General features: G+C 50.0%; 1 protein-coding gene across 3 annotated transcripts; it reads left to right on the top strand.

The window, feature by feature from the left end:
- The first annotated feature begins 1,167 nt into the window (after positions 1-1,167).
- On the top strand, positions 1,168-15,868 carry Abcd4 (ATP binding cassette subfamily D member 4). 3 transcript variants are annotated; one of them, XM_004837204.4, is made up of 19 exons: positions 1,168-1,323; positions 3,022-3,140; positions 3,288-3,415; positions 4,569-4,708; positions 5,904-6,020; positions 6,371-6,496; positions 7,685-7,735; positions 9,476-9,570; positions 9,823-9,944; positions 10,035-10,126; positions 10,281-10,358; positions 12,389-12,597; positions 12,764-12,855; positions 13,369-13,405; positions 13,725-13,774; positions 14,152-14,204; positions 14,529-14,605; positions 15,070-15,185; positions 15,330-15,868. In XM_004837204.4, exons 1-19 carry the CDS (start codon positions 1,286-1,288, stop codon positions 15,396-15,398), a joined length of 1,809 nt encoding a protein of 602 aa, XP_004837261.1. In that variant the 5' UTR covers positions 1,168-1,285; the 3' UTR covers positions 15,399-15,868. The 3 variants fall into 3 exon arrangements, with proteins under 3 accessions (XP_004837261.1, XP_004837262.1, XP_087051523.1); XM_004837205.4 differs by lacking the exon at positions 6,371-6,496; XM_087195397.1 differs by lacking the exons at positions 3,022-3,140; positions 3,288-3,415 and having other exon boundaries at positions 1,200-1,323.
- The last annotated feature ends 7,497 nt before the right edge of the window (positions 15,869-23,365 follow it).

Raw genomic sequence — 23,365 nt, 5'->3', positions numbered from 1 at the left:
AGCTACATCCAGAATCACATGTACTGGGATCACGCTATTGTTTTCTTGGACTATTTCCCACTTTAACCCTTTGGGCACTATAATCAGCTGATAAACGTTGCACTCATTCATTCATTTCTTTCTTTCTTTCTTTCTTTTTTTTTAGTTCAGAGTCTCACTGTGGTCCCCAGGCTGGCCTGGAACTTGCGATCCTCCCACCTTAGCCTCGTGGGTAGCTGGGATTACAGATGCGCCACCACGCCAACTTCATTCAACATTTAAATATATTTATTAAGCACCTACTATATGCTAGCAGTGTTCTAGGTACTGAGGAAATAGTAATGAGTAAACCAGAGTCCCTGCTGTAATGTTTATTCTTATGGAGGAAGAAAATAAGGAAAACAGACAGTTTCAGGTAGTGACAAATATGAAGAATATAAAAGTGTACTGTAATGGAGAATAATGGGGTTGGGTGGCATAGTCTAGATAGAGTGAGCAGGTCACATTTCAGCTAAAGCCAGTCATGGAAAGCTCTTCGCTGGGGAGAGATCCAGCCAAGACAACCGAAAGTGCTAGGACCCTAAAGCAGAAACACTGTGGCAATTCCGTGACCAGAAAAACCAGAGGAGGGGCCGATCACATATGCCATGAGAACAGGGGTTTTTTTGTCTTTTGGTACCAGGGATCGAACTCGGATCCTTGTGCTTGCGAGGCAGGCGATGGAACCACTGAGCTAAATCTCCGGCCCCGTTTTGATTTTATTCTAACTGCAGCCTGAAGCCTGATTTATATTGTTTGTGTCTTTTGCAGTACGAGGTATGGAACCCAGGGCCTTCCGCATGGTAGAGCAACAGCTCTACCACTGAGCTACATCCCTAGCGTGACTTAGGATTTTAAAGGACAGAGCTGGCTTCCCTGGGAGAAGTTGAAATCTACTATATTCATAATCTAAAATACTTGTCATCAACAGTAAGATCCTGTCTCAAAAAAACAAAAAAGCAAAACCAAAACAAAGTACTTGTCATCAACTAGTTGCATCCCGGGATACCTCCTGTCAAAGGGGAAACCTCCCAGGGACGCTCTAGCCCTCGGATCAGTGGCACGAACGCTTAACATTCTGTGGTACTTTTAGAGAAGTCTGTCGCTTCCGGGAGCAGTCGCGTAGCCCGGCACTTCCTCTCTATCCGACGCTGTCTCTGTGGTCGCCGGGGCCCCGCCCCTCCCTGGGACTGTCCTGAAGCTCAGTGGACTCTGCCCGGGCTGGACCGCGGGCGTCCGCGCTCTGGTGTAGGTCGGAACTCGGGTCATGGCAGTTCCAAGGCCCGCGCCCAGAACTGGCGCCAGGTGAGCAGGGCGGCCGGCGAGGAGGGCCGGAATAGAGGGTCGTATTCCTGGGGCTGTGGGAGAGGGCTGCTGCACTCCACGCGTCTGGCGCCCTGAACTGTCCAGTTATGGTATCGTCTACGCAAAAGAGGAGCTAGCGAAGGGGCGCCCACCCTCCGCTTGGGTCCCAGGCCGCCGGCACTCCGCTGTGGGACCTTTCCCCTCGCAACTGGCCACCTTTTTATTTGTTGTTGGCTTGCTTGCTTTAGAACCTCAAGTGCACAGAATTCGGTTGATGATCATTGTCAATTCTTGTCACCGCCTGGGCTCCTCTTTTATTACCTTTCTCCCTTGTATACTATTCTCAGTGCCATTTCATTCCTAGGACACCCACTCTTGTACTAATTATTACAGTGATTTTGAATTAATATAAATAATAAGATGCTTTTTTAAAAAAACTTTGTGTGTGTGTGTGTGTGTAGTACAGGAGATTGAACGCAGGGCCTCCCCCTGAGCTACATCTCTAGCTCTTTTTAATTCTTTGTGTTTATTTATTTATTTTTGGTACCGAGGATTGAACTCGGGACCTTGCGCTTTCGAGGCAAGCGCCTGAACCACTGAGCTAAATCCCCGGCTGTATGTATTTATGTTTGAGACAGAGTCTCAATAAGTTGCCTGGGGTGGGCTCAAACTTTCCACCTCATCCTTTCAGAGTGCTGGGATTACAGGAGTGCACCATCACTCCCATTTTTTTTTAAAAAAAACTTTTTTTTACCTAGCATTGTCTTTTGGAAACCATCCATGCTATGAGTTTTCACTTGTAAGTACTGCATGATGTTACCCTGGGTGCATAGAACCTGTTTTATTTATTCATATCCTTAGCGATGGGCACCTAGACTGCTTCCAGTATTTTAATGATCACAGACAAGGCTGTAATGAGTACTCTGGCAGAATACTGATGATTTTCTCTGAGTTATTCACTCCAGAGTAAGATGGTAGCCCATACCTAATTCTGCTAGATTGTCCTCTGGTGGCACAGCAGTGCATAAAGGTTCCTATTTCCCCATTTCCCTGACATTTGGTGTTGAGTAGGCTTATCAGTCTGATAGATGTAAGGTGCTATCCCATTGTGTCAATTTTTTTTTTTTTTTTTGGTACCTGGGATCGAATTTGGGACCTTGCACTTGCGAGGCAGGCGGTGGCACCACTGAGCTAAATCCATGGCCCCATTGTGTTAATTTTAATGCATTTACTTTATTAGGAATGTTGGTTATTCCTTTTGTGAATTGCCTATTTATATCCTCCACTTCTCTATGGATTTCCTGAATTCTTTACAGGAATTCCTTGCCTGCTCTAGATTCTACTTCTTTGTTGGTTTTACTCTCTCCAGCTCTTCTAACTAAAATCTATGGTCCTGTGTTAAACAAAAATATTGCATTCTAATTACATTAAATCCATCAATATTTCCCTTTATAGTTTGTGGGTTTGGGATCTTATTTAATAAGGGCTTTCCCACTTGAATGTCATTAAGGTGCCTTTATGATGGTTTTTCTTTATTTCCTTCTGTTAATAGAATGTCACATGTTAATGTCACTTTTCACACCGGGATCTATTCTTAGTAGTGGACTGGTCCCAGGAAGGAACAATGTAGATAAGTTTGATAACTGCTAAAGCTTAACTGCCCTTGGGGCTCCTCTCTGCTTCCTGACTTTTCTTCAGGCCCAAGTTAGATCTGCAATTTCTCCAGCGGTTCCTGAGGATACAGAAGGTCTTGTTTCCTTCTTGGTCATCACAGAATGTCTTGATGTTCCTGACTCTCTTGTGTGTGGCTCTGCTGGGTGAGTGAGCGAGCCCTGGGCTTTGGTGAGGGAAGTCGAGCCCTGCTTTTGAGTCTTTGTCCTTCTCTCTGGGGTGTTGATGAGGCAGGGGCTCAGGAAGCTTCCTTCCTTTTCCTTTACCACTGATTTCTCATCTCCCTCCTGCAGAACAATTGGTGATCTACCAGGTTGGCTTGGTCCCCAGTCAGTACTATGGTGTCCTGGGAAATAAAGACTTGGATGGGTTTAAGGCGCTGACATTCCTGGCTGTCGTGCTCATCGTTCTCAACTCCACAGTAAGGGTTTTTCTTTTGTCTGTCTCTTCCTCCTGTCCGGGGTGAGTGGAGTGCCCAGTAGGACTTATCCTCCAGGAAGCAGGAACCAAGCTGTTAGGTGTGTGTTCCTTTTCTAGGAACCAGAGGGATGGTTGCCCTGCAGTTCAGAAACCTGGGCAGGGATTGATCTCATTATTGGCCCACTTGGGACCAATTTCTCAGGTATTTTAAACCCAGAGTGAGGCCACAAGGTCCTGGTTTAATTCAGCATTTAGTGGAAATGGTCATTGTCCCTGCTGTTCCTAGAACTCTTGCTTCAGGGAGCCCAAAGAGCTTTAAAACCAGGATTCACAGCCAGAAACTGCTGCAGCTCCTCTGGCACCTGCGGCTGTGACTTAGCCCGGCACCGCGTCACACCCAGCCCTTGCACCTGCTGCTTTCTTGCAGAATGGCTCCCTTCTCCCACCCCTTGCTCAGTTGGCTAAAGCCTGCTCGTTTTTTTCAAGATGCCTCCCTGGTCACTTCTTTCAAGTCCTTTCTTCTTCATGTTTCCTCCACCAGACTCATCCCCTTTACTATACTTAACTAATTCTGTGAGTAGACCTTGGCTGTCGCAGTCCTTACACCCTCATCATTGTCAGCTCCCTGGCTGGCCTGTGGGCTCATTGTTATTTCCCAACTGTTTAGTACAGAAAAGCACTTCACAAATAGCAAATGCTGAGTTGAGGCAGTGTCAGAACCCAACCTAACGTTCCCTGTCAGCCAGACTAGCTGTTTTCTAGGAAAGCCACTCCTCGCCACACTGTGGCACTTGATGGGCCTTCATTCAGTAAGCACCTAGGTAGAGGCATCCTTTTCTACACTTGGGGATAGCGGTGTGCTCCCCAATCTCCAGAAACTCCTCTGCTCTCAGTGTGCCACAGTACAGTGTCACAAGGCCTTGAGGGTCTTGCCTTTGGTGAGCCCTTCAAGATTCTGTGAAAGAATAAACATAGGAGTGAATGAGGAAGGAAAAATCCTGTGACTCGAGGCTTTCAACCGGGAAAGTGCTGAGCAGTCAGAGTGGGCTGGACCTCATCAGCAGAGGTTTCTACCAGCCCTGAGCTTTGAACCAAGACTTGGCAGGAAGCCATCTCTCCCTTCCTCCCTTCTCCTTGCCTCCTCCACTGCACAGCTGAAGAGCTTTGACCAGTTCATCTCCAGCCTGCTGTACGTGAGCTGGAGGAAGGACCTCACCGAGCACCTGCACCGCCTCTACTTCCGGGCCCGTGTGTACTACACCCTCAACGTGCTACGGGATGACATCGACAATCCGTAGGCGCCCCCTCGGTCCTCACTGTCCTTCACAAACTGGTCCATCAGGCCTTGTCCTGGAGAGTCCTGGCTGCAGACCCCACAGAGATCATGCACAGTGGGCAAAGGCTGCTGCCCCAAGCTCTGTGTGTGTGGGGGGGGGGTTGCTCTGCAGGAAGTCATGGACAGGCTGAGAATAGGAAACCAAAGAGAAGAGCCAAGAAGCAGCTCCTTTTTGTCTGTTTCATACCCTGTGCTTCCAAATAAGGCAAATGAACAAAATATCCTTGTTTAAAAAAAACTCGTGAATTTTTAGTAGCCAAGAAAAGGTTGCTGTTGTCTAAGATTCAGTCCGGGGTTCGTATCCCTATTGTCACCTCCGAGCTTCTAGCTCTTACGTTCATTCACTAAGCCCTGGGTTCCCTTTCTATAAAATGAAGATAGTAATAGCTCCTATCTCAAAGAATGGAATGAGGGTGAAATGGTACAATGCATGTAACATGCAGTGCCATACATTGCAGGTGTTTCGGTGTAAGTTGTTATTCTGTGGGTCAGGAAACTGAGGTCTCAGAACCGAAAGCACCCAGGGTCACTTCTCTCTTTGAGAATAGGAGTCAGTGTGGCCATGGTGGTGAGAAGGGGCCTAGGGGGCCTTTCCCTCACTCCCATCCCTTCCCCACTCACCACACCTGTAGGAAGCGCTTGCTGCCAGGGCAACCTTTCTTCACCTCACATTGAGCTCTGCTGCTTAGGTGCTAGGAAAGCTGCCTCCACTCTGCCCACCTTGGCCTCTTCCTGATGGCTCGACCCGGCTAAGGCTTTCATAGCCAGAAGCTGTACTGGGAGGCTCAGGCCCATAGAGAGTTTGAGGAGGGTTGAGCTAAAAGGTTCATGCTCCTGATCACCCAGAAAGGCAGCTCCTCTACTCCCAAGTTCCCTTTGGCTCTGCTCAGAGCTGGCTCAGGCTTCTGGGTCTTTGAGTTCTACTTTTTCAAGGGGCAAACTGAGGCACCAATATGAAGCAACTGTCTAGATCCCCATTTAGAGGCCCTAAGGATTCAGTTTCTTCTAGGAACCCTTCCATGGCTAGTGCATCTTCCAGTAGGGTCATTGCTGAGGGCACTGAAAGGCGAGGTTGGGAGAGGGCAACGCATCTTGTCACATTCCTCCCCAAAGCCCTGCTCACTGATGAGTTCCTCTGTGTCATTGGCTGCAGGGACCAGCGCATCAGCCAGGATGTGGAGCGGCTCTGCCGGCAGCTCAGCAGCATGGCCAGCAAGCTGATCATCTCCCCTTTCACCCTCATTTACTACACTTTCCAGTGCTTCCAGAGGTACAGCCCCTCCCCCTCCCAGGTGCCTTCCTTTTCCCCAGCCTGGTGTTTTTTCCTGAGTCTCACAGAGGTCAGGTCAGGGTCCAAGAGAAGCGTCTTGTTCCTCCCCCTGTCTGCACCTCAGGGAGTCTTCTAGCTCATGTGCTAGACCCCTGCCCTCCCTGGCCACGTGGTTTTTCAGAATCACAGGGATCCTGGCAGTCTTGACAGTTCACATGGGAGCAGAGGGCCATGGGGCTGCTGAAGTTGGACAGGGGCTAGCTGAGAAGGGGCAGAGGCAGGGCTGAGGTCTGTGAGGTTCCCTGGTGCCCCACACCCTTCTCTGCCTTCTCTCTCACTCCACCTTTCAGCACAGGCTGGCTTGGGCCTATGAGCATCTTTGGGTATTTCATCCTGGGAACCATAGTGAACAAGACTTTGATGGGGCCCATCGTGGCAAAGCTGATGCAGCAGGAAAAGCTGGAGGGAGATTTTAGGTATGTGCCTTGCCTAAGGTTTCTTGTTGTTTTTTGAGACAAGGTCTGACTATGTAGTTCAGGTTGGGCTCACTATGTACCCCAGGCTGGGCTCAAACTCATGATGATCCTCCTGCCTCAACCTCTCAAGTGCTGAGATTACAGATGTGCACCACCATGCCCAGCCTTACTTGAGGTTTCTGGGCTGAGCATGGTTAAAGGATGGGAACCAGAATAAGGCTGCCTTAGCTCAAATCCCAGTTGGCCAGTTACTAGCTGTATGATCTTAGGTGAGATCTTTCGCCCCATAAATTTCAGTTCTGTCATCTAAAGTAGGATAGTTCAGTTGCCATCTGAGAGAACTAAAGAAATTATACATGAGAAGCACAGAGCAATGTCTTGTTGGCCATCATCAATGTCATTATCATCCGTTAGCCTTCTCGACTGCTTGTTTGTTTGTTTGTTTTTTGGTACAGGGGATCAACCTTAGCACCTTGTGCTTGAGAAGCAGGTGTGGTGCCACTGAGCTAAATCCCAGGCCCTGTTTGTTTTGTTTTTGAGACGGGGTCTCCCTATGTAGCTCAGGCTGGTCCTGAACTCACTATGTAGCCCAGGCTGGCCTCGAACTGGAGGCAATCCTTCTCCCTAGCATCCTCAAATGCTAGGATCATAGGAGTGTGGTACCATACCCGGCCTCTCACCTACTTCTGGTCCAACCACCTTTTTTTTTTTTTTGGTACCGGGCATTGAACTTGGGTCCTTGTGCTTGCGCAGCAGGTGACAAAACCACTGAGCTAAATCCCCAGCCCTTAGATTTTGGGGGGGGGCTACCGGGGATCGAACTCGGGTTCTTGAGCTTGGAAGGCAGGCGGCGGAACCACTGAACTAAATCCCCAGCCCCAACCACCCTTACTTGGGTCTGTTGGACCTGGCAGCTGATTGATGTGGCAACTTCTCTACCTGCTTCTTGGCCTCTCCTTCAGGGTGGGCCTGGGGGAGGAGGTGCTGTGGACAGGAGAGCCCCTGTCTGCAGAAGGCTGCCACCCAACCCAGGTCCTGGGATTTTCCACCCCTGAGACAGTTCAGGGAAGGGTGGCAGAGACCGTTGGAGTGTTGAGTTAGAGCTGTGCCCAGGCATTAGAGAGGTGAGGTTTCCTCTTGGTCCTGGGCTCCTCACTGTCAGCACAAACTTCCCTTCTCCCTGCCCAGGTTCAAACACATGCAGATTCGGGTGAATGCTGAGCCTGCTGCTTTCTACAGGTGAGTCTGCCGGAGATGACCCTCTCCCGGCTGGCAGAGCTGATAGCAGAGAAAGAGAGATGAAGTCTACATCCTTCTTGGCATCACACACTTAGGCTGAGCATTGTCACGCTTGGCTGTGACCCTTTCCCCCTCACTGTCCCTGTTGATTTGTTTCTGGAGCTAGTGGCTCCTTGCAGTGGCCAGCTTTAGGCTTAGTGGGCTACCATGCAGCCTGCAGTGGCCAAAGAACAAAATGAGAAAGTGCTTCTTCTTGCTGATGACTGGAAAGCATCACCTCTGCCTCTGTCTGCCTGTCTGTGAAATAGCTGTCTTGCCAGTGCCTGGCATTCAAGGCTGATTCTTTGTGCCTCGGTGGCATGGGTGGGAATGGCTGTGTCCCAAGGCCATCCAGTGGAACCTGTGCCAGGGCTCCTGTTGGCAGTGTTGTGAAATATCCAGGGCCAAAGCAGGTCCCTGTGCTCTACCTGTGTGGGGCCTCCTGGTCAGCATGGGCACTCATGGTACAGGTCTTAGGGCTTTGTGGTTAAGTTGTGCTACTCCTTGGATCCCCTTTCTTGGGTCATTTGCTCTTCTGTCTTCTCTGCTGCAGTTTGCAACCACCACCACTTGGGGGCACTAGGAATCTGAGCAGGTCCTGGGTGATGGGTAGGCAGGGCTTGGCAGAGGGCTTTGCTTTTGGATTCTGCAGCTCACCAAGCTCTAAGAAAGACAGATTAGTTCTTGGAGCTCCAGACCGGGTCTTGGGCAGCCTCTGCAAAATTTGAAATGCACCCTCATCCTCCACCTTTGCCTGGAGAATTTGTGCCTATCTTTGTGGCCTCGTCACCTCCTCTGGGGAGCTTTCTCAGACTCACTTAGTGGGAGCAGTCAGGTCTGTTTGTTGCCATATCCCTGAGGACATACTTGACCCTGCACATTCCTGGTGAAGAGCGCAGTATGTCCGCCTGCCCTCTGAACTGGGGGCTCCACCAGGACAGGATCTACTTATCTACCCCTCAATGACTCACAAAGAGCCTGGCAGTAGTGACTGCTCCATTGTGTTTGATTAATAGCAGCTCTTGTTTATTGAAGGTTCCTTATGTGTCTGGTTCTTTATATTCAAAATCTTTTTTGTGTGTGTGGCACTGGGAGTTAAACCCAGGACCTTCACACTGAGCTACATCCCCAGCCCTTTTTTGAGACAGGTTCTTGCTAAGTCATTTAGTTGTGGAAGCTGGGAACTTGGTGATTCTCCTGCCTCCACCTCCCAGAATGCTGGAATTATAGGCACGCACCATCATACCCAGCCATTTTTTGGTTCTTTGAGACAGATCTTGCAGTGCAGCCCAAACTGGCCTTGAATTCACCATCTTTTTGCCTTTGCCTCTCAAGCATTGAGAGTCCAGATGTACACCACCATGCCCAGCTTATATTCAGAAACTCATAATTACTAATTTATTACATAGATATTCTTCGCTCCACTTTACAGATGAGAAAAACTAAAGCATTAGATGTTTAAGTAACCTGCCAGTGTCACTCAGCTAGAAACTGGTCAGAGCCAGGATTTGAACCAGGTCTGGCTAAGTCTAGAGTTCATTCTCTTCCCACAGACAATACCAAGAGGAATAACAGCAGTGAAGCGCTAGTGCCAGAAAGGGTCTGAGGCTAAGGTCATTTGGGTGGGCCTGATGAGGAGTGGGGGCCCCCACCCTGCTGAGTCCTCTCAGGCCCCACGGACATCCCAGCCTTTCTTGTCAGAGCCGGGCATGTGGAGCACATGAGGACAGACCGCAGGCTTCAGAGACTCCTTCAGACCCAGAGGGAGCTGATGTCCAAGGAGCTCTGGCTGTACAGTAGGCAGAGGGGCCCCCGGAGGTGGGGACCATGGGATGCAGTTGGTCCACTTTTCTCCCACTGCCTCCCCTGATGAGTTGGCCCTGGTGATGGAATTAACCAGGAGAGCCACTGCTTTCGCATGTCTTTGTCCTTGGGAGATTGAAGACCAAGGGAAGCATGGCCCTGCTTGGCTTCCTGTTCCTCAAGGGTTGGGTCCCCTGCAGAGTACTCGCGTGGCCCCTGGGTCTCATGCAGTCTGTCTCCTGCAGTTGGTGTCAACACCTTTGACTATATGGGCAGCGTCCTGAGTTACATTGTCATCTCAATCCCCATTTTCAGCGGGGTCTATGGAGACTTGAGCCCCACCGAGCTTAGCACCCTGGTCAGCAAGGTAGGAGTCCCTCCTGCTGTCACCTCCTACTGCCTCACTGCCCAGGGCCTTGGGGTCCAGGTTGTGCTGACTGCTCTCTGTCCCGTCCAGAATGCATTCGTGTGCATCTACCTCATCAGCTGTTTCACCAAGCTCATTGACCTCTCCACCACACTCTCGGACGTGGCTGGTTACACGCACAGGTGAGGCTGCGGCCCTGAACAGGATGCACACAGAAAGAAGCAGCAGGTGGAAAAAGGAACAGAGACTCAGCACGTGCGAGTGGGTTTGAAACGGAAAGCAGTGTGGCTATCATCTCATGCCCGGTCCTACCTCAGCCTCTCACTTCTTACCCAGGCTTGGGGAGCTGCAGGAGGCCCTGCTGGACATTTTCCTGACATCGCAGGACTGTGAGAGTGAGCAGGGCTTGGACAGGTGAGTGTGGGGCTGCAGTGCAGGGCAGGGTGAGGATGCAGCTGAGCTCGCCTTGGAGCCTTGTCCCTCCCTCCCGCTGGGTGGCAGAGGTGCCAGGAGGGCACCTTGTCACCAGCACCCTCGCTGTTCTGACACCCATTGTGATTTACCTCATCCCCCGGCTAGTGGAAACAACATGCACACACCTGCTGGGCCCCGTAACAAAACAGAGGACTGGCTAGTACCTTCCTCATCCTTTGCCTCTTCTGCCTAGCCTCTCTCAGACCTACAGATGTCTTTATTTCTGTATTTGTAGGGATCAGGAATGTTTCTGACTTTCCTGTACTTTCAAGGTTTATTTCATCTTCTCACTTTACTTAAGCAAATCACTTATCTGTCCCATGTCACCATTTCTTCATCTCTAAAAGGGATATGAAGCCAGGCATAGTGGCACATACCTATAATCCCAGCACTCAGGAGGCTGAGGCAGCCCAGCTTGAACTACATAGCAAGACCTTGTCTCCAAAAAAAATCAAAACTTTTTTTTCAGTACCGGGGATCCAACCCAGGACCTTGTACTTGCCAGACAGGCGTGGTACCACTGAGCTTCGTCCCTGGCCCAATTAAAACTTTTTAAAAGTGGATATAAACAGAATTCTCCTTCTATGTGGTTGTAAGGATTAGATTCCATAGTTCTTGGAAAGTACATGGATAGCAGCAACATACTAAGCTTTCAAAAATTGAAATAGTCTGAATTTCAGGGCCTGTGGTCATCTCTCTTCCTAGGAACAAATGCCTTAACACTTTTTCTGTTTTTGTTTTTTTGGTTTTTTTGTTTGAGACAAGGTCTTGTTATTAGTTCAGGCTGGCTCGAACTCAGGGCAATCCTCCTGCCTCAGCATCCCGAGTGCTGTGATTACAGGACTGTGCCACCAGGCCCGGCTCAAATGCCTTAACACTTGCCCTGTGCAAAAGGACACTTCATGTCCCTGTGGGCCCAGAGGCTGGGGATGGCACTGGGACTGCAGGAAACTGGTTGCTGTTCTGTGTGAGAGACAGGCATCTGCAGGGAGTCAGGAGCTCCTGCGCTAAAGCCCGAACACTCCTATCTGGGGCTGAGGATTTAGTTCAGTGGTTCCGGTGCCTGCCGAGAAAGCACAAGGTCCGGAGTTCGATCCCCAGTACCAAAAAAAACCACAAAAAACCCCAAACCAAACACTCCTGTCTTCCAAACAACACCCACTGACATTGGAATTAGATAGTGTTGTGATCTTGGGCAAGTTACTTAGCCTCCTGATAGGATTTCTTCATCTGCCAAGTGACAAGAATGTCCTTCATGGGTGTTGAGACTAATTGAAATTTGCTACAAGCCAGCCATGGTGACATGTGCCTGTGATGCCAGGTACTTAGGAGGCTAAGGCAGGAGGATTGTGAATTTGAGGCCAGCCTTGGCAACATGGCACAGCCCTGTCTTATAAGAAAAATAAGGGGCTGACAGTGTAGGTCAGGGATAGAGCACATGCTTGGGGCTCTGTGTTCAATTACTAGCACCATAAGAAAAAGAAAAGGAAAACAATCAGTCACATACAGAGCTTTGCACAGTGGATCAGAGTCAGTGCCCACACCTCCGTCCCGGTGTCAATGGGCTCAGGCTACCAGGACAAGGCACTACAGAGTGAGCGGCCTAAGGAACAGAAATTAATTTTCTGGCAGTTCTGGAGGTTAGAAATCCAAAGTCAAGTTGTTGGCAGGGTTAGTTCCCCAGAGGCCTCTCCTTGGCTCACAGAGGCTCACCTTCTTGCTTGTGCTCACATGGCCTGTTCTCTGTGCGTGCTCTGTCCCTTGAGTCCACCTGACAGCTCATTATAACATCACCTCTTTAAAGGCCTGGTCTCCTCATGCAGTTACATTCTGAGGTACCAGGGCCTAGGATGTCATATGGATTTGAGGGCAGAGTACAGGCCGTAAACCCGCGACCTCAGCCAGAGGTGATGTTTCTGGTCGAAGCACCTCCCCAGACAGTGCTCACACCGCTCCCTTCTCTTTCCCAGGGCCCCAGGATGGCCGGCGCCCGAGGCCTCGGACACAGCTTTTCTCCTAGAGCGGGTCTGCATCTCGGCCCCCTCCTCTGACAAACCCCTGGTCAAGGACCTGACCCTGAAGATCTGCGAGGGGCAGAGTCTGCTCATCACGGGCAACACGGGCACCGGCAAGACCTCCTTGCTGCGGGTTCTGGGCAGCCTCTGGGCCAGCACCCGGGGTGAGAGCTGGGCCCTCCCTGCACCTGACCCAGCCTTGGCCCTGGGGTTGGCAATGTGGCGGGTTCCAGCCTTCTTAGCTGGGGAAAGAGTGAGAGGTGGGGAGGAGAGGTGGTGCAGCACCTCCTCTGTGAGATCTCAAAGCAGAGGCTTCTGTGGGCTCTGCAGGCTCCGTGCAGATGTTGACCGACTTTGGGCCCCATGGGGTACTGTTCCTGCCACAAAAGCCATTCTTCACTGACGGGACCCTCCGGGAGCAGGTCAGCCGGGTTAGGGGCCCACTATCCTCCTCACTTACTCACGCACAGCCAGGCCCTCCAGCACCTGGCAGGTCGCAGGGCCTGGGGAGTTCTGGGGCAGACGGTGGGGTCATAAGATGGCCATGCCCAAGAAGCTATGGGCTCTGAGGAAATTCTGTTCAACATTCATGGATTGGACTCCTGTACTCAGAGCAACTCCTGGGTGCAGGTAAATCTGTGGGGGCTGCTGGCCAGTTACTCACTTGTTTGCTGAGCAGCAAGGTTGAATTCTGGGCCCTTTCCCCAGGAAGCTCACACACTTATCCCCCAATATTTCTGAAGGTTCCAGTTTCCTGCCCCACTCTGCACTCTGAGTCTCTCCTCCCAGACCCTCGGGCCAGGGTGTCCCTATTCCCCCCAGGTGGACAGGAGACTGTCCTCTCCGGGCAGTTCCGGGGGTCTGTGAGGAAGGGCCATTGTACAGCTCTGCCTCTCCTTAGCCCTCATCCTAGGCGGTGTGGTTTGTGCTTTTAGGTGATCTATCCCCTGAAGGAGATCTACCCGGACTCAGGTGAGCCTCCTTGGGTCATATCGTCCCTTCTATCTGTTGTCCCTGCTCTGCCTGACTGTGACCTCACTTGTGCTCTTACTGTTTTGGGGTTCATGCTATGACCTCACCTTGTTTTTGTCTTCCCCTCCCAGGGAAGAAACACCCATTGAAGGAAGTGATTACTTCTTTCACCTGGTCCTTCCTTCCCTTATCAAGTGCAGTCACTGTCACCTGAGCCACAGCCCAGCATTCTGGGGCGTCCACCCTAGCCGTTCTATACCCCTTCTATTCTGACCCCCCAGAGGAGCTGACAGCTGAAGACGCCTTCTGTGCTTTGCAGGTTCTACTGATGATGAAAGGATCCTGAGGTTCTTGGAATTGGCAGGCCTGGTAAGGAGGATAGGGCCCCTGTGTCTAGGTGGGAGCACTGACTGCAGGCAGATCCTGGGCCAGCAGAGCCAGGCCCTGCCACCTCCGGGCCCAGGACTGGGGTGGTGAGCAGGACCACACACTGGCAGTGGGAGCCATTGGCCAGGAGCAGGAGTAAGGGGGTGTGCTTTCTCTAGAGAAGTTTAGAGCAGTAATGAAACTAAGTCTGTGTGCTTTTTACCATCACCATGCTCCCACAGAATGAACGAATGTAGTTGATACCCAATTTGGCCTGCCTTTGTGGTGTCTGTCTCCGAAGCTTTTCTGTCATGGGGACTAAGGGCAGGAAGCAGGGATGAGCCCTTTCATGGATCTTGTGCCCTCTGGGTCTGTTACAGTCCAGCTTGGTGGCAAGGACAGAGGGTCTGGACCAGCAGGTGGATTGGAACTGGTAAGAATGGAATTCGGGGGCCCCGGCCAGCTCCCCCATGAAGACAGTGGGTCCCAGGGGTCCTGTCAAGGGATGGAATGGCTCCTGACCCTAAAGGCCAAGTGTTTAGTTGGGTCCATCAGCACACGTTTTATGCCCTTGGGAGCAGAGTTTGGGCCTCCTCTGGTGGGGGCAGCAGAGCTGTGGCCATGAGTGGAACCACCTGTCTGGCACAGAGGTGGGGTGGGTGTCAACCTCCACAGAGAGAACACCTTTTTGCTCAACTTTACAAAAGCCATCTGTCGCCTCCTTCCTCCAGTGTTCATCTCGAGGTCCCTTCCCTAGGTACGATGTCCTGTCCCCAGGGGAGATGCAAAGGCTCTCTTTTGCTCGACTCTTCTACCTGCAGCCAAAGTATGCAGGTGAGGTCCAGACCAAGAGTGTGCATGCTGGGCACTGCTGCACTCACAGAGGAGCCCTGGGTGGTGCAGAACCAGACAGAGGGTTCCTGCTGTGGCAGCAGCTGGAGCCCAGAGCCAGCCATGTGTGCGGTTGTGATTTAGCTTCTTGGACAGTCAAATGAGTGTGTGTCAACCCAGCAATGCCTGGCCAAGGGGTGCAAGCTGTGGGCTTTGGGGAGGAACTGGGTGTCCCTAGATTGAGCAGTCCTAGGGAGCAGTGGTGCTTACTTCTATGAAGCTGAGGGACTTTGGCCCAGCTCACAGGAGCATCCCCAGCTGGCCCTCAGTTTCCTGGCCCATCTTCTGCTGGAGGCTGGGTTCCTGGAAGCCAGAGCAGCTTTCAGCTTCCCTTGTGCCCAGTCAAGTTTAGGGTTGGTTGGAGGAGAAGCCTAGGGGCAGGGCCAGACTTTGATCCCTTCCCTCAGTGCTTGATGAAGCCACCAGCGCCCTGACGGAGGAGGTTGAGAGTGAGCTCTACCACATCGGCCAGCAGCTAGGGATGACGTTCATCAGCGTGGGACATCGGCCCAGCCTGGAGAAGGTACCCCGCCCATGAGGACAAGAAACACCCTAAAGGCTGAGCCAGAGTTTCCTCAACATCGGGAGTCTGATGGCAGAGGAAACAGGATGTCTCCTGCTCTGGTGGCTAGGCAACCTGATCATTGTGTGTCGGTGTCTCTCATAGTTTCACTCCTGGGTTCTGAAACTCTGTGGAGGAGGAAGATGGGAGCTGACAAGAATCAAAGTGGAGTGAAGTGAGGACGTGGATGGAGCTGAACTCAGGACAGACCCTCTGTCCCCGGGGAGACCAGGAGCACTGATGGGCAAGACCGACGCAGGGCCACTTCACAGGGCCTCTGCAGGAGCCCTGGCAGTGGCAGGCCCCCCAGGAGTGGCCCACAGGTGACACTGAGATCTCCTCAGGGCTGCTCTTGGGCCTCCACCAGGGCCTCCACATGCCAGAAGTGCCGATTACTTACAAACTACTTCAGATTGTATTTGTTGAAGAAAAATCCAGACATGTGCAAGCTATAGGAAATGAAGGGTCAGGATGGAAAGGATACCGGACCTGGAGTCAAGAGAGCCAGTGAAATTTTGCTACAATAGAATTTTTTTTTTTTTTTTTTTGGTACCAGGGATTGAACTCGGGTTCTTGCACTTGCACAGGAAACGGCGAAACCACTGAGTTAAATCCCTGGCCCTACAATAAATTTTTAACTTTAATTAACTGACCACTTAATTTTATAACTTTTTTAAAAAGAAAAACATTTTTTAAAAGTTTTTGTATCTTTTGCTCTTTCTCTGCCTTCTCTACCATAGAACGATCTTTTTATTGATGCTCAGACTTGGCTCTGAGAGGGAAGGGAGCCCTACTCAGCTGGCCCAGCACCTGCTGCCCATGGCTTTCACCCCACGTTCCCCTCCACTGAAGCCACTAACCTTCAGGGCCCTCCTGGCTTTGTTTTCTTTTTTTTTTTTTTTTTTTTTGGTACCGGGGATCCAACTCGGGTCCTTGTGCTTGCAAGGCAGGCAGTGGAACCACTGAGCTAAATCCCCGGCCCTAGCTTTGTTTTCTTAACCCAGGTGAAAACAAATCCCTTTATCCTTACCAACTAAAATAAGCTTGAAATTTTTTTCAAAAATATCTATATTTAGGAACAACAAAACCAGGCTTAGTGGTGCATGCCTGTAATCCCAGCACTCGGGAGGCTGAGGCAGGAGGATCACCATGAGTTTGAGCCCAGGCTACATAGTGAGCTCAGAGTCAGCCTGAACTACATAGTGAGACCCTGTCTCAAAAATAAAAACAACTAAACAGGCAAAACCCAGAAAGCACAAAAGCATGAAGTAGAAAGTTACTGACCCAAAAGTTCCTTATTCCAAAACAATGTGTCCAAAGTTTAGTTGTCTACATAATGCCTCCATGATTTTTGCCAGATTTCTGTACTTCTCATACTGTTCTTTACCTAGTATTTTTATACCTCAGCCAGGTAAGATGGCATGTGCATGTAGTTCCACCTACTTTGGAGGCTGAGGCAGGAAGATTGATAGAGCCCACAAGTTCAAGGCAAGCCGAGGCCACAAAAAAAAAGAAGAAAAAAAATCATAACTCATCTTTTTTATTTAAATAGATTTTTTCCCCTAGGGATTAAATCCAAGACCCCCTCCCCCAGCCCTTGAATGGATTTCTTTCTTTTTCTTTTTTTTTTTTTTTTTTTTTTGGTACTGGGGATGGAACTCAGGCCCTTGCACTGGCGAAACCACTGAGCTAAATCCCCGGCCCTTGAATGGATTTCTTGAAAGAAACTTTACACTTGACACAAATGGAAAGTAACTGTATTAAAAAAGTGAAAACTAAATACACTTGATCTTAGCCAAAAGGCCAAGAAGCGATGTGAAACTAGAGATATTAAATTACAGCTACCTGTGGCCTGCAAAGACTCAGAGCCTGAGGTTTTCTGTGTAAAGAAAAAGGGGTGCTAAGGTTAAGGGGTGTTAGAGAGGAGTTAGATATATTAATGCCCAACTGAGATCTTTCCCTTTAATAAAACTAAAAAGGTAGAATGTAAATTGCCAGGAAAATAATTTTATCACTGTAAAATTTGAGGTTATTTAGTGGCTGAGCGGTGATCCCAGATGTGAGGGTAGGAGGCCCATACTGGGTGAAATGCTGTCCTGGTTTGCTGAAGTCCCGCCTCATCTCTTGTTCTTCCTTCGGTGCCACCTGAGTTCACACAGGCACCTGGCCAGGTCTGTTGGTGGGCCTAGTCCCTGCTAAGGATGCACAGGATTATAACCTTGGAAAGGCTATGGCAGCCCTTGAGTGGCACTCTCATGGTTGAAAAGCACTTTCAGAGTTGGCATCTGAATTGGTGCTGTAGTACCCATCTGTAATCCCCACTACTCGAGACGCTGAGGCAGGAGGGTTATGAGTTCAAGCCCAGCCTGGGCAGCTTAGAAGACCCTGTCTCTGTGTCCTGCTGACTTTACCCCATCAGTAGGTCTTCCACCCATCCACTCCTCTCCAGGCTTGAATCCCATCTCAGAGAAGGCCAGGGATTTAGCTCAGTGGTGCCACCACCTGCCTTGCAAGTGCAAGGTCCTGAGTTTGATAGACGGTACCAAAAAAACCCCCCAAAACTCTTAAGTCCCACCTCAGAGAAGCCCAGAGGGGAACCAGAAATGTGAGGAAAACTACAGGAGAATCAAAGAGAAGAGAAGACGGGGCTGGGGATTTAGCTCAGTGGTTCCGGTGCCTGCCTCGAAAGTGCAAGGTCACAAGTTCAATCCCCGGCACCAAAAAAAAAAAAAAGAAGAGAAGAGACCCCTGTCATGTTAGCGACTGCGGTGTATCCATTCTATGGACTGGAGCCCAGCTGTGGAAACTGGGGCTACTTTTTGGGATTTTTCATTGAACGTCTGCTGTGTGTGAAGTGCCACAGTGGAGAGCATGATGGGCCTGGGGCCTCCCCTCCTGCAGCTTCCCTGCCCTGTGTGTATTCGGCAGATCTGAAGACCATAAAGCCGCAGGAAGGTGCTTCCTGTTAAACCTCAAGTGGAAGATAGTTACAAAATTCTACATCTGCTGTGGTACTGTGAGCCTCCAGGTGTCTTCAGAATTGAACCATTTGGAGCCAGGTGTGGTAGCACACACCTGTAATCCCAGCTATTCAGGAGGCTGAGGCAGGAGGAAAGCAAATTTAGGCCAGCCTGGAAAACTTAGCAAGACCTTATCTCAAAACTTTAAAAAGGACCAGGGAAAGACCAGGGGTATAGCTCAATGGTAGAGCATTTGTCTAGTGTGTATGAGGCCCTGGATTCAGTCTCCAGTACCACGAAAAAACAAAAACAACCCTCCTGGCATCTCCAAAATGCTAATTCACATACAAAGCCATGGAAGATTATTAACCATTTTGCCAAGGTTTATAAGTTGTGGGAAATTATATTACCTACTGCAAAACAGAGCATCTTTAAATCCCTGTTATCTTATTTTTCTGCCCACAATTTCACTCCTTATGTAGCTGCCCAGGTCTTCTTCCTCTCTCCCTGTCCCGTGTCTCCTCCTCTTTAAACATCTAGGGTACTCCTCTCCCTCCCCTCGCAGACTGGGTGTTGGAGGAGACAACTTGGATAAACTATCTCAGGCAAGACCAGGGTAGGTGGAAAGTGATCTTAGCTTGTGAGCAAAGATCCATAAATGCAGCATCTACAGGGTGGGCACCACAGACATGCAGCTCTAAAAGTTATGGTTCCTCTCACACTCTCAGCACTTCCTAGACATTTTCTCACTTAATCCTCACAGCCAACTTGGCAGAGAGGAAAGGGGTGTGGATGATGGGGCACAAGGCTACCCCGCCAGAGGCTGTGTGGGGTGTCTTTGAGTCTTGTAGAACAAAACACCCCTGGTCCATGCCTGGGGTTTCTACTCAGGGTGGAAGGGTGGGGACTGGGAGGGCAGGCTGGTGACCTGGGCAGTGGGGAAGGAGGCAAAGCCGGAGAGGCTGTGGGCAGAGGAAGGAGGGAGAGATCCTTCCCGTGAGCATAGGATAGGCCACTCTGGGTTACCCCCCTCTGTATTTTGAAGGTAGCAGGGACTGGCAGATAACAAGCCTCTGTTCCTGCCACCTGAAACTGCTGAGTGTTGTGCGCCTGGACAGAACTGAGCTTTGTTCCTGGAAGTTGGAGGACAGCGCCAGTTGCCCTGTGCAGAGGGTGCTTTTCTAGAATCACTGTCCTGTCAGTGCCAAGAGCTCCTGGCCAGTGGCATACCCGGATGTTGGGTAATGGGTGGTCCTGAGCTGAGCCCTGGGGGCAGACAGGAGCCCGCTGGAAGCACAGGCAGGTCCTGGAGAGAAGCTGCCCATTTGTGCGGAGTTTGAAGAGCCTGAGGGAAGCCTAGTTCCTGCCACATTCCCAGGAATGTGTTCCCTCCTATTACCCAGGAAACCTGGCAGGAAGACACTTCCTCTGTTCCCAAGCTGAGATGGCTGAGCTCCAGAAGCGGAAATGGCTTGCTTAGGAGTCTCCAAAGCAGAGCCCCTGGCCCGCAGCCATGCCTTCACCTGCTACATTCATCTTCCCGGGACTCTCAGGGGTCCCCCCTCTCTACCCATCCCATCACTAGGTCCTGTGGGTTCTGCCTCCAAAATACATCTGAGGCCTGAAGCCCACCCCTACTCTTCCTGCCACCACCAAGCTGGCCAGGACAAATATGGTGGCTTCCTCCCTGGCCTCCCTGCGGCTTCTCCCAGCCCCTCACATCTTCCCCAAGCAGCAGGTGAGCTGCTCACTGCGCTCAAGTCCAAAATACTGCAGCTGCAAGGCCTCACCCAGCCCATCTCTCCCCTCTCCCCAGGCCATTGTCCTTCTGCCTTCTGCTGTGGGCCAAGCTGGTCCTGCCTCAGAGCCTTGCGCCTGCTCCCTTTCTCTCACCCCACGTTAGATATTTATACATATTTAATGGGGAGCAAGCCCTGAGAGGAAGTCACATGCTCAAGGTCATTTGGAGCAAAGATTCAAACCAGGTCTGAGACCCAAAGCCAGTGCTGGTAAATAACATCTGGCCTCTTCTCCATCCCTCATCCACCTCACTAAAATCATCTTAGGCTGAGGCTCAGTGAGGAGAGAGAAGATTGCATTGTATTGAGATATCCTGGTGGAGGCTGGCAGAGCAACCTCCCTCCCCCTGTAGCCTACCAGTGGAAACTGAGCCCCAAGGGCACTGAGCCTCATGTCTCTCTGACCCCTGCCATCTCCAGCTGGCCCAGCCAGCAGACAGTGTAGAGGACCAGCAGGACTGACAGACATAGAGCACTGGCCAGGGAGTGCAGTTCAGTGGTAGAGTGCTTTTGTGAGGCTCTGGGCTTCAAACCCAGCAACACACACGCACACCCCACACTGATATGCCTGTATTTCATGTCATGTCTTAGTTATCTCATTCTGCCTTTTCTGTATTGTAAGCTTGGGTGCCTTGTACTTACCTTCTGGTTCTTACTCTCCTAACTAATGGGTTCCTAGTTGGTAGTCAAATGAAACCTCAACAAGAGATGCAGAAAATATTCCTTTTCCCTCCAGAGCTGAAGAAAGGCAGTCACTGTCTGGGGTCAGGAAATGGTCCTTGTACACAGGAAATCCCCTGTGTGTTATTTTTAAACACACCTTGTCAGCAGTGGGTCCCCAGAATTGGCCTGGTGGTAGAATGGGCCTGGTGTGAAGGGCAGCTGCAAGTTGACTGTGTTTGAATCCAGGCTGGCAGTGTTCTGAGCAGCCAGCAGAGCCGACAAACACTCCAGTGGGCAAAATCCTTGATCAGGGTTCTGGAACATCTATATTCATTGAAAAGTGTTTTTACAAAGAGGGTAGCTAGTGCAAGGGCTGTGGCTTGTAATGGGGCCCAGGCTAGAATTGAAATCAGAGAAAGTCTAAACATTACCTGTTTCAAAGTTTTATTCCAAGGGTGTAGATGAGGAATTAACTGCATACGGCTTGGGGATTCAAAGTACCCTGGACTCCTCCAGTCAGAGAACAGGGCTCTGAGAAGCCTTTCATGCTAGGGCATTAGACATACATCTTCAAGAGCAGTAAACTCTAGGCAGCATGGTGGTGCACACCTGTAATCCCAGCACTTGGGAGCCTGAGGCTGGAAGATCACAGGGAGTCGAGGCCAGCCTGGGCTACATAGTAAGTTCAAGGCCAGCTTGAGCTACATAGGAAAACCCTGTCTCAAAAAACAAAACATGAAGAAACTGAAGTACTGTAATAGATATGTCAATTACCCCATCTGATCTTTTGTTGTTGTTTTTGGTACCAGGGATCAAACTCAGGACCTTGTACTTGCCTGGCTATGTAGTTCAGACTGGGCTTGAACTTACTGTGTAGCCTAGGCTGGCCTCAAACTCACAGTGATCCTCCTGCCTCAGCCTCCAGAGTGCTGGGATTACAGGCATACACCACCTCATCTGATCTTTAAACATTGTATTTATGGATCAAAATGTCACACTGTTGAGGTAAGATAGAAGAAATAAAAGATAGGTAGAAGGGAAACAAGGAAATCATAACTAAAATTTGTACTTTTAAAAAGACTGCAACTTTTGGGCCTCAGTGGAAGCAACCCAAGGCTATACATATCGGAATTCCCTTGGCTAAATTTAGGCTCCTTTCCTTCCAGACCCATCGCAGTCAAAATTCCTCGGGAATACTCTTAAGTCCATAAATTGACTTAGTTGAGCAAGTAAAGAGCAGGAAACTGATCCTAAGATAAAGGAATAGGTTGACAGAATCCAAAGAATGTCTAAATTACTTGTTTAAAAGAAACAAAACCGGGCCCATACTTAGAGAATGGGCCAGTACCCTTGTTGGGGGCACCTGTCCCAGGGATTCCACCCCTCAAGAGAAGCATAAATGTTCCCAGGTCCAGGAAATAACGCACTCTCTCTTGAGGGGGTGTGCTCTATTTCTTTGAGTGTGTACCTTTTAATTTCTGCCTCATAAAACCCCTCTTGTGCCCCTAACTGACTAGTCCTGGAAATTATTTCTCTGCGATAAGAGTCAACAAACTTATTTTAGAAAAACAGTGGGTTAAGTTCTTTATCTCAGCTTCTGGAACTTCTCACACTCAGCCTGGTGACACAATTACTATATGTCAATTAAAAATAAAAAGATAGCTGGGCATGGTGGTGCATGCCTGTAATCTCACCACTCCAGAGGTTGAGGCAGGAGGAGCACCGTGAGTTCAAGTCCAGCTTGAACTACATAGCCAGACCCTGTCTCAAAACAAACAAAGCTAGACGTGGTGATTCACACCTGTAATCCCAGTAACTGAGGTGGCTGAGGCAGGAAGATCACAGTGAGTTTGAAGCCAGTCTTGGTTACATAGTCCAGCCTAAACTACAGCAAGACCCTGTCTCAAAAATAAATGAATAGCCGGGATTTAGCTCAGTGGTGCCACTGCCTGCCTCGCAAGCGCAACGTCCTGAGTTCAATCCCTGGTACCAAAAAAAAAAAAAAGAGAAAGTGTAGGAATGGCCCAGCAATCAATGAGAATAGTTAGCACTGAGAGGCCTTGATCTGTAGTGAAAATTAATGTAGCAACGCACTGCTTGGCTGGCGCAGCTGTGGCTTAGCAGATTAGCAGAAACTTCAACAGCTCCGGTGCTGACTTGAGACCAAGAGGTGCCAGGCAGGAAGAGGGAGCAAGAGGGAGCCCTAAAGAGGAAATAGGAGGCAGGAAGCACCAGGAGGCAGAACCAGGGAAGGCTGCTCAGGCTTGATCCAACCATGACTTGTCCGGTAAACATCTTGTTTAATACCAAACTACAGTTTTTAGCAGATAAAAAAACCCACAGCCCTCAGCAAAACATGCTGCTTCTCTAGGCAGCTGAAATCCAGATAAGGGCCATGCTCTCTCCAGATGTATAGAACACAGATGTTAAAAAAAAGAGATAAAGCCCGGGAATTTAGCTCAGTGGTTTCGCTGCCTGCTGGGCAAGTGCAAGGACCCGAGTTCGATCCCTGGTACCAAAAAAAAAAAAAAAGAAGAGATAAGACAACAAAGTACAGTACCTCCCCCGTGCCAAGTTACCTGATAACATCCTTACATCTGCTTTGACTGCTGCATGGACTTCGACCACAAATATTTGCTCTGACCCCTGTAAGTGACAGATCTCTTCTTAGTCCCCTATAAAGCTCCCTGTTTTGTCTTTTTTCACCCCTGATGGCCTT

The sequence above is a fragment of the Heterocephalus glaber genome, unplaced genomic scaffold, assembly GCF_053883595.1.
Source record: "Heterocephalus glaber isolate CG9 unplaced genomic scaffold, H.glaber_assembly_v1.0 deba00001608, whole genome shotgun sequence".
NCBI lineage: Eukaryota > Metazoa > Chordata > Mammalia > Rodentia > Bathyergidae > Heterocephalus > Heterocephalus glaber.
The sequence above is the reverse complement of the archived record's forward strand: the minus strand, read 5'-3'. Positions and strand labels throughout refer to the sequence as shown.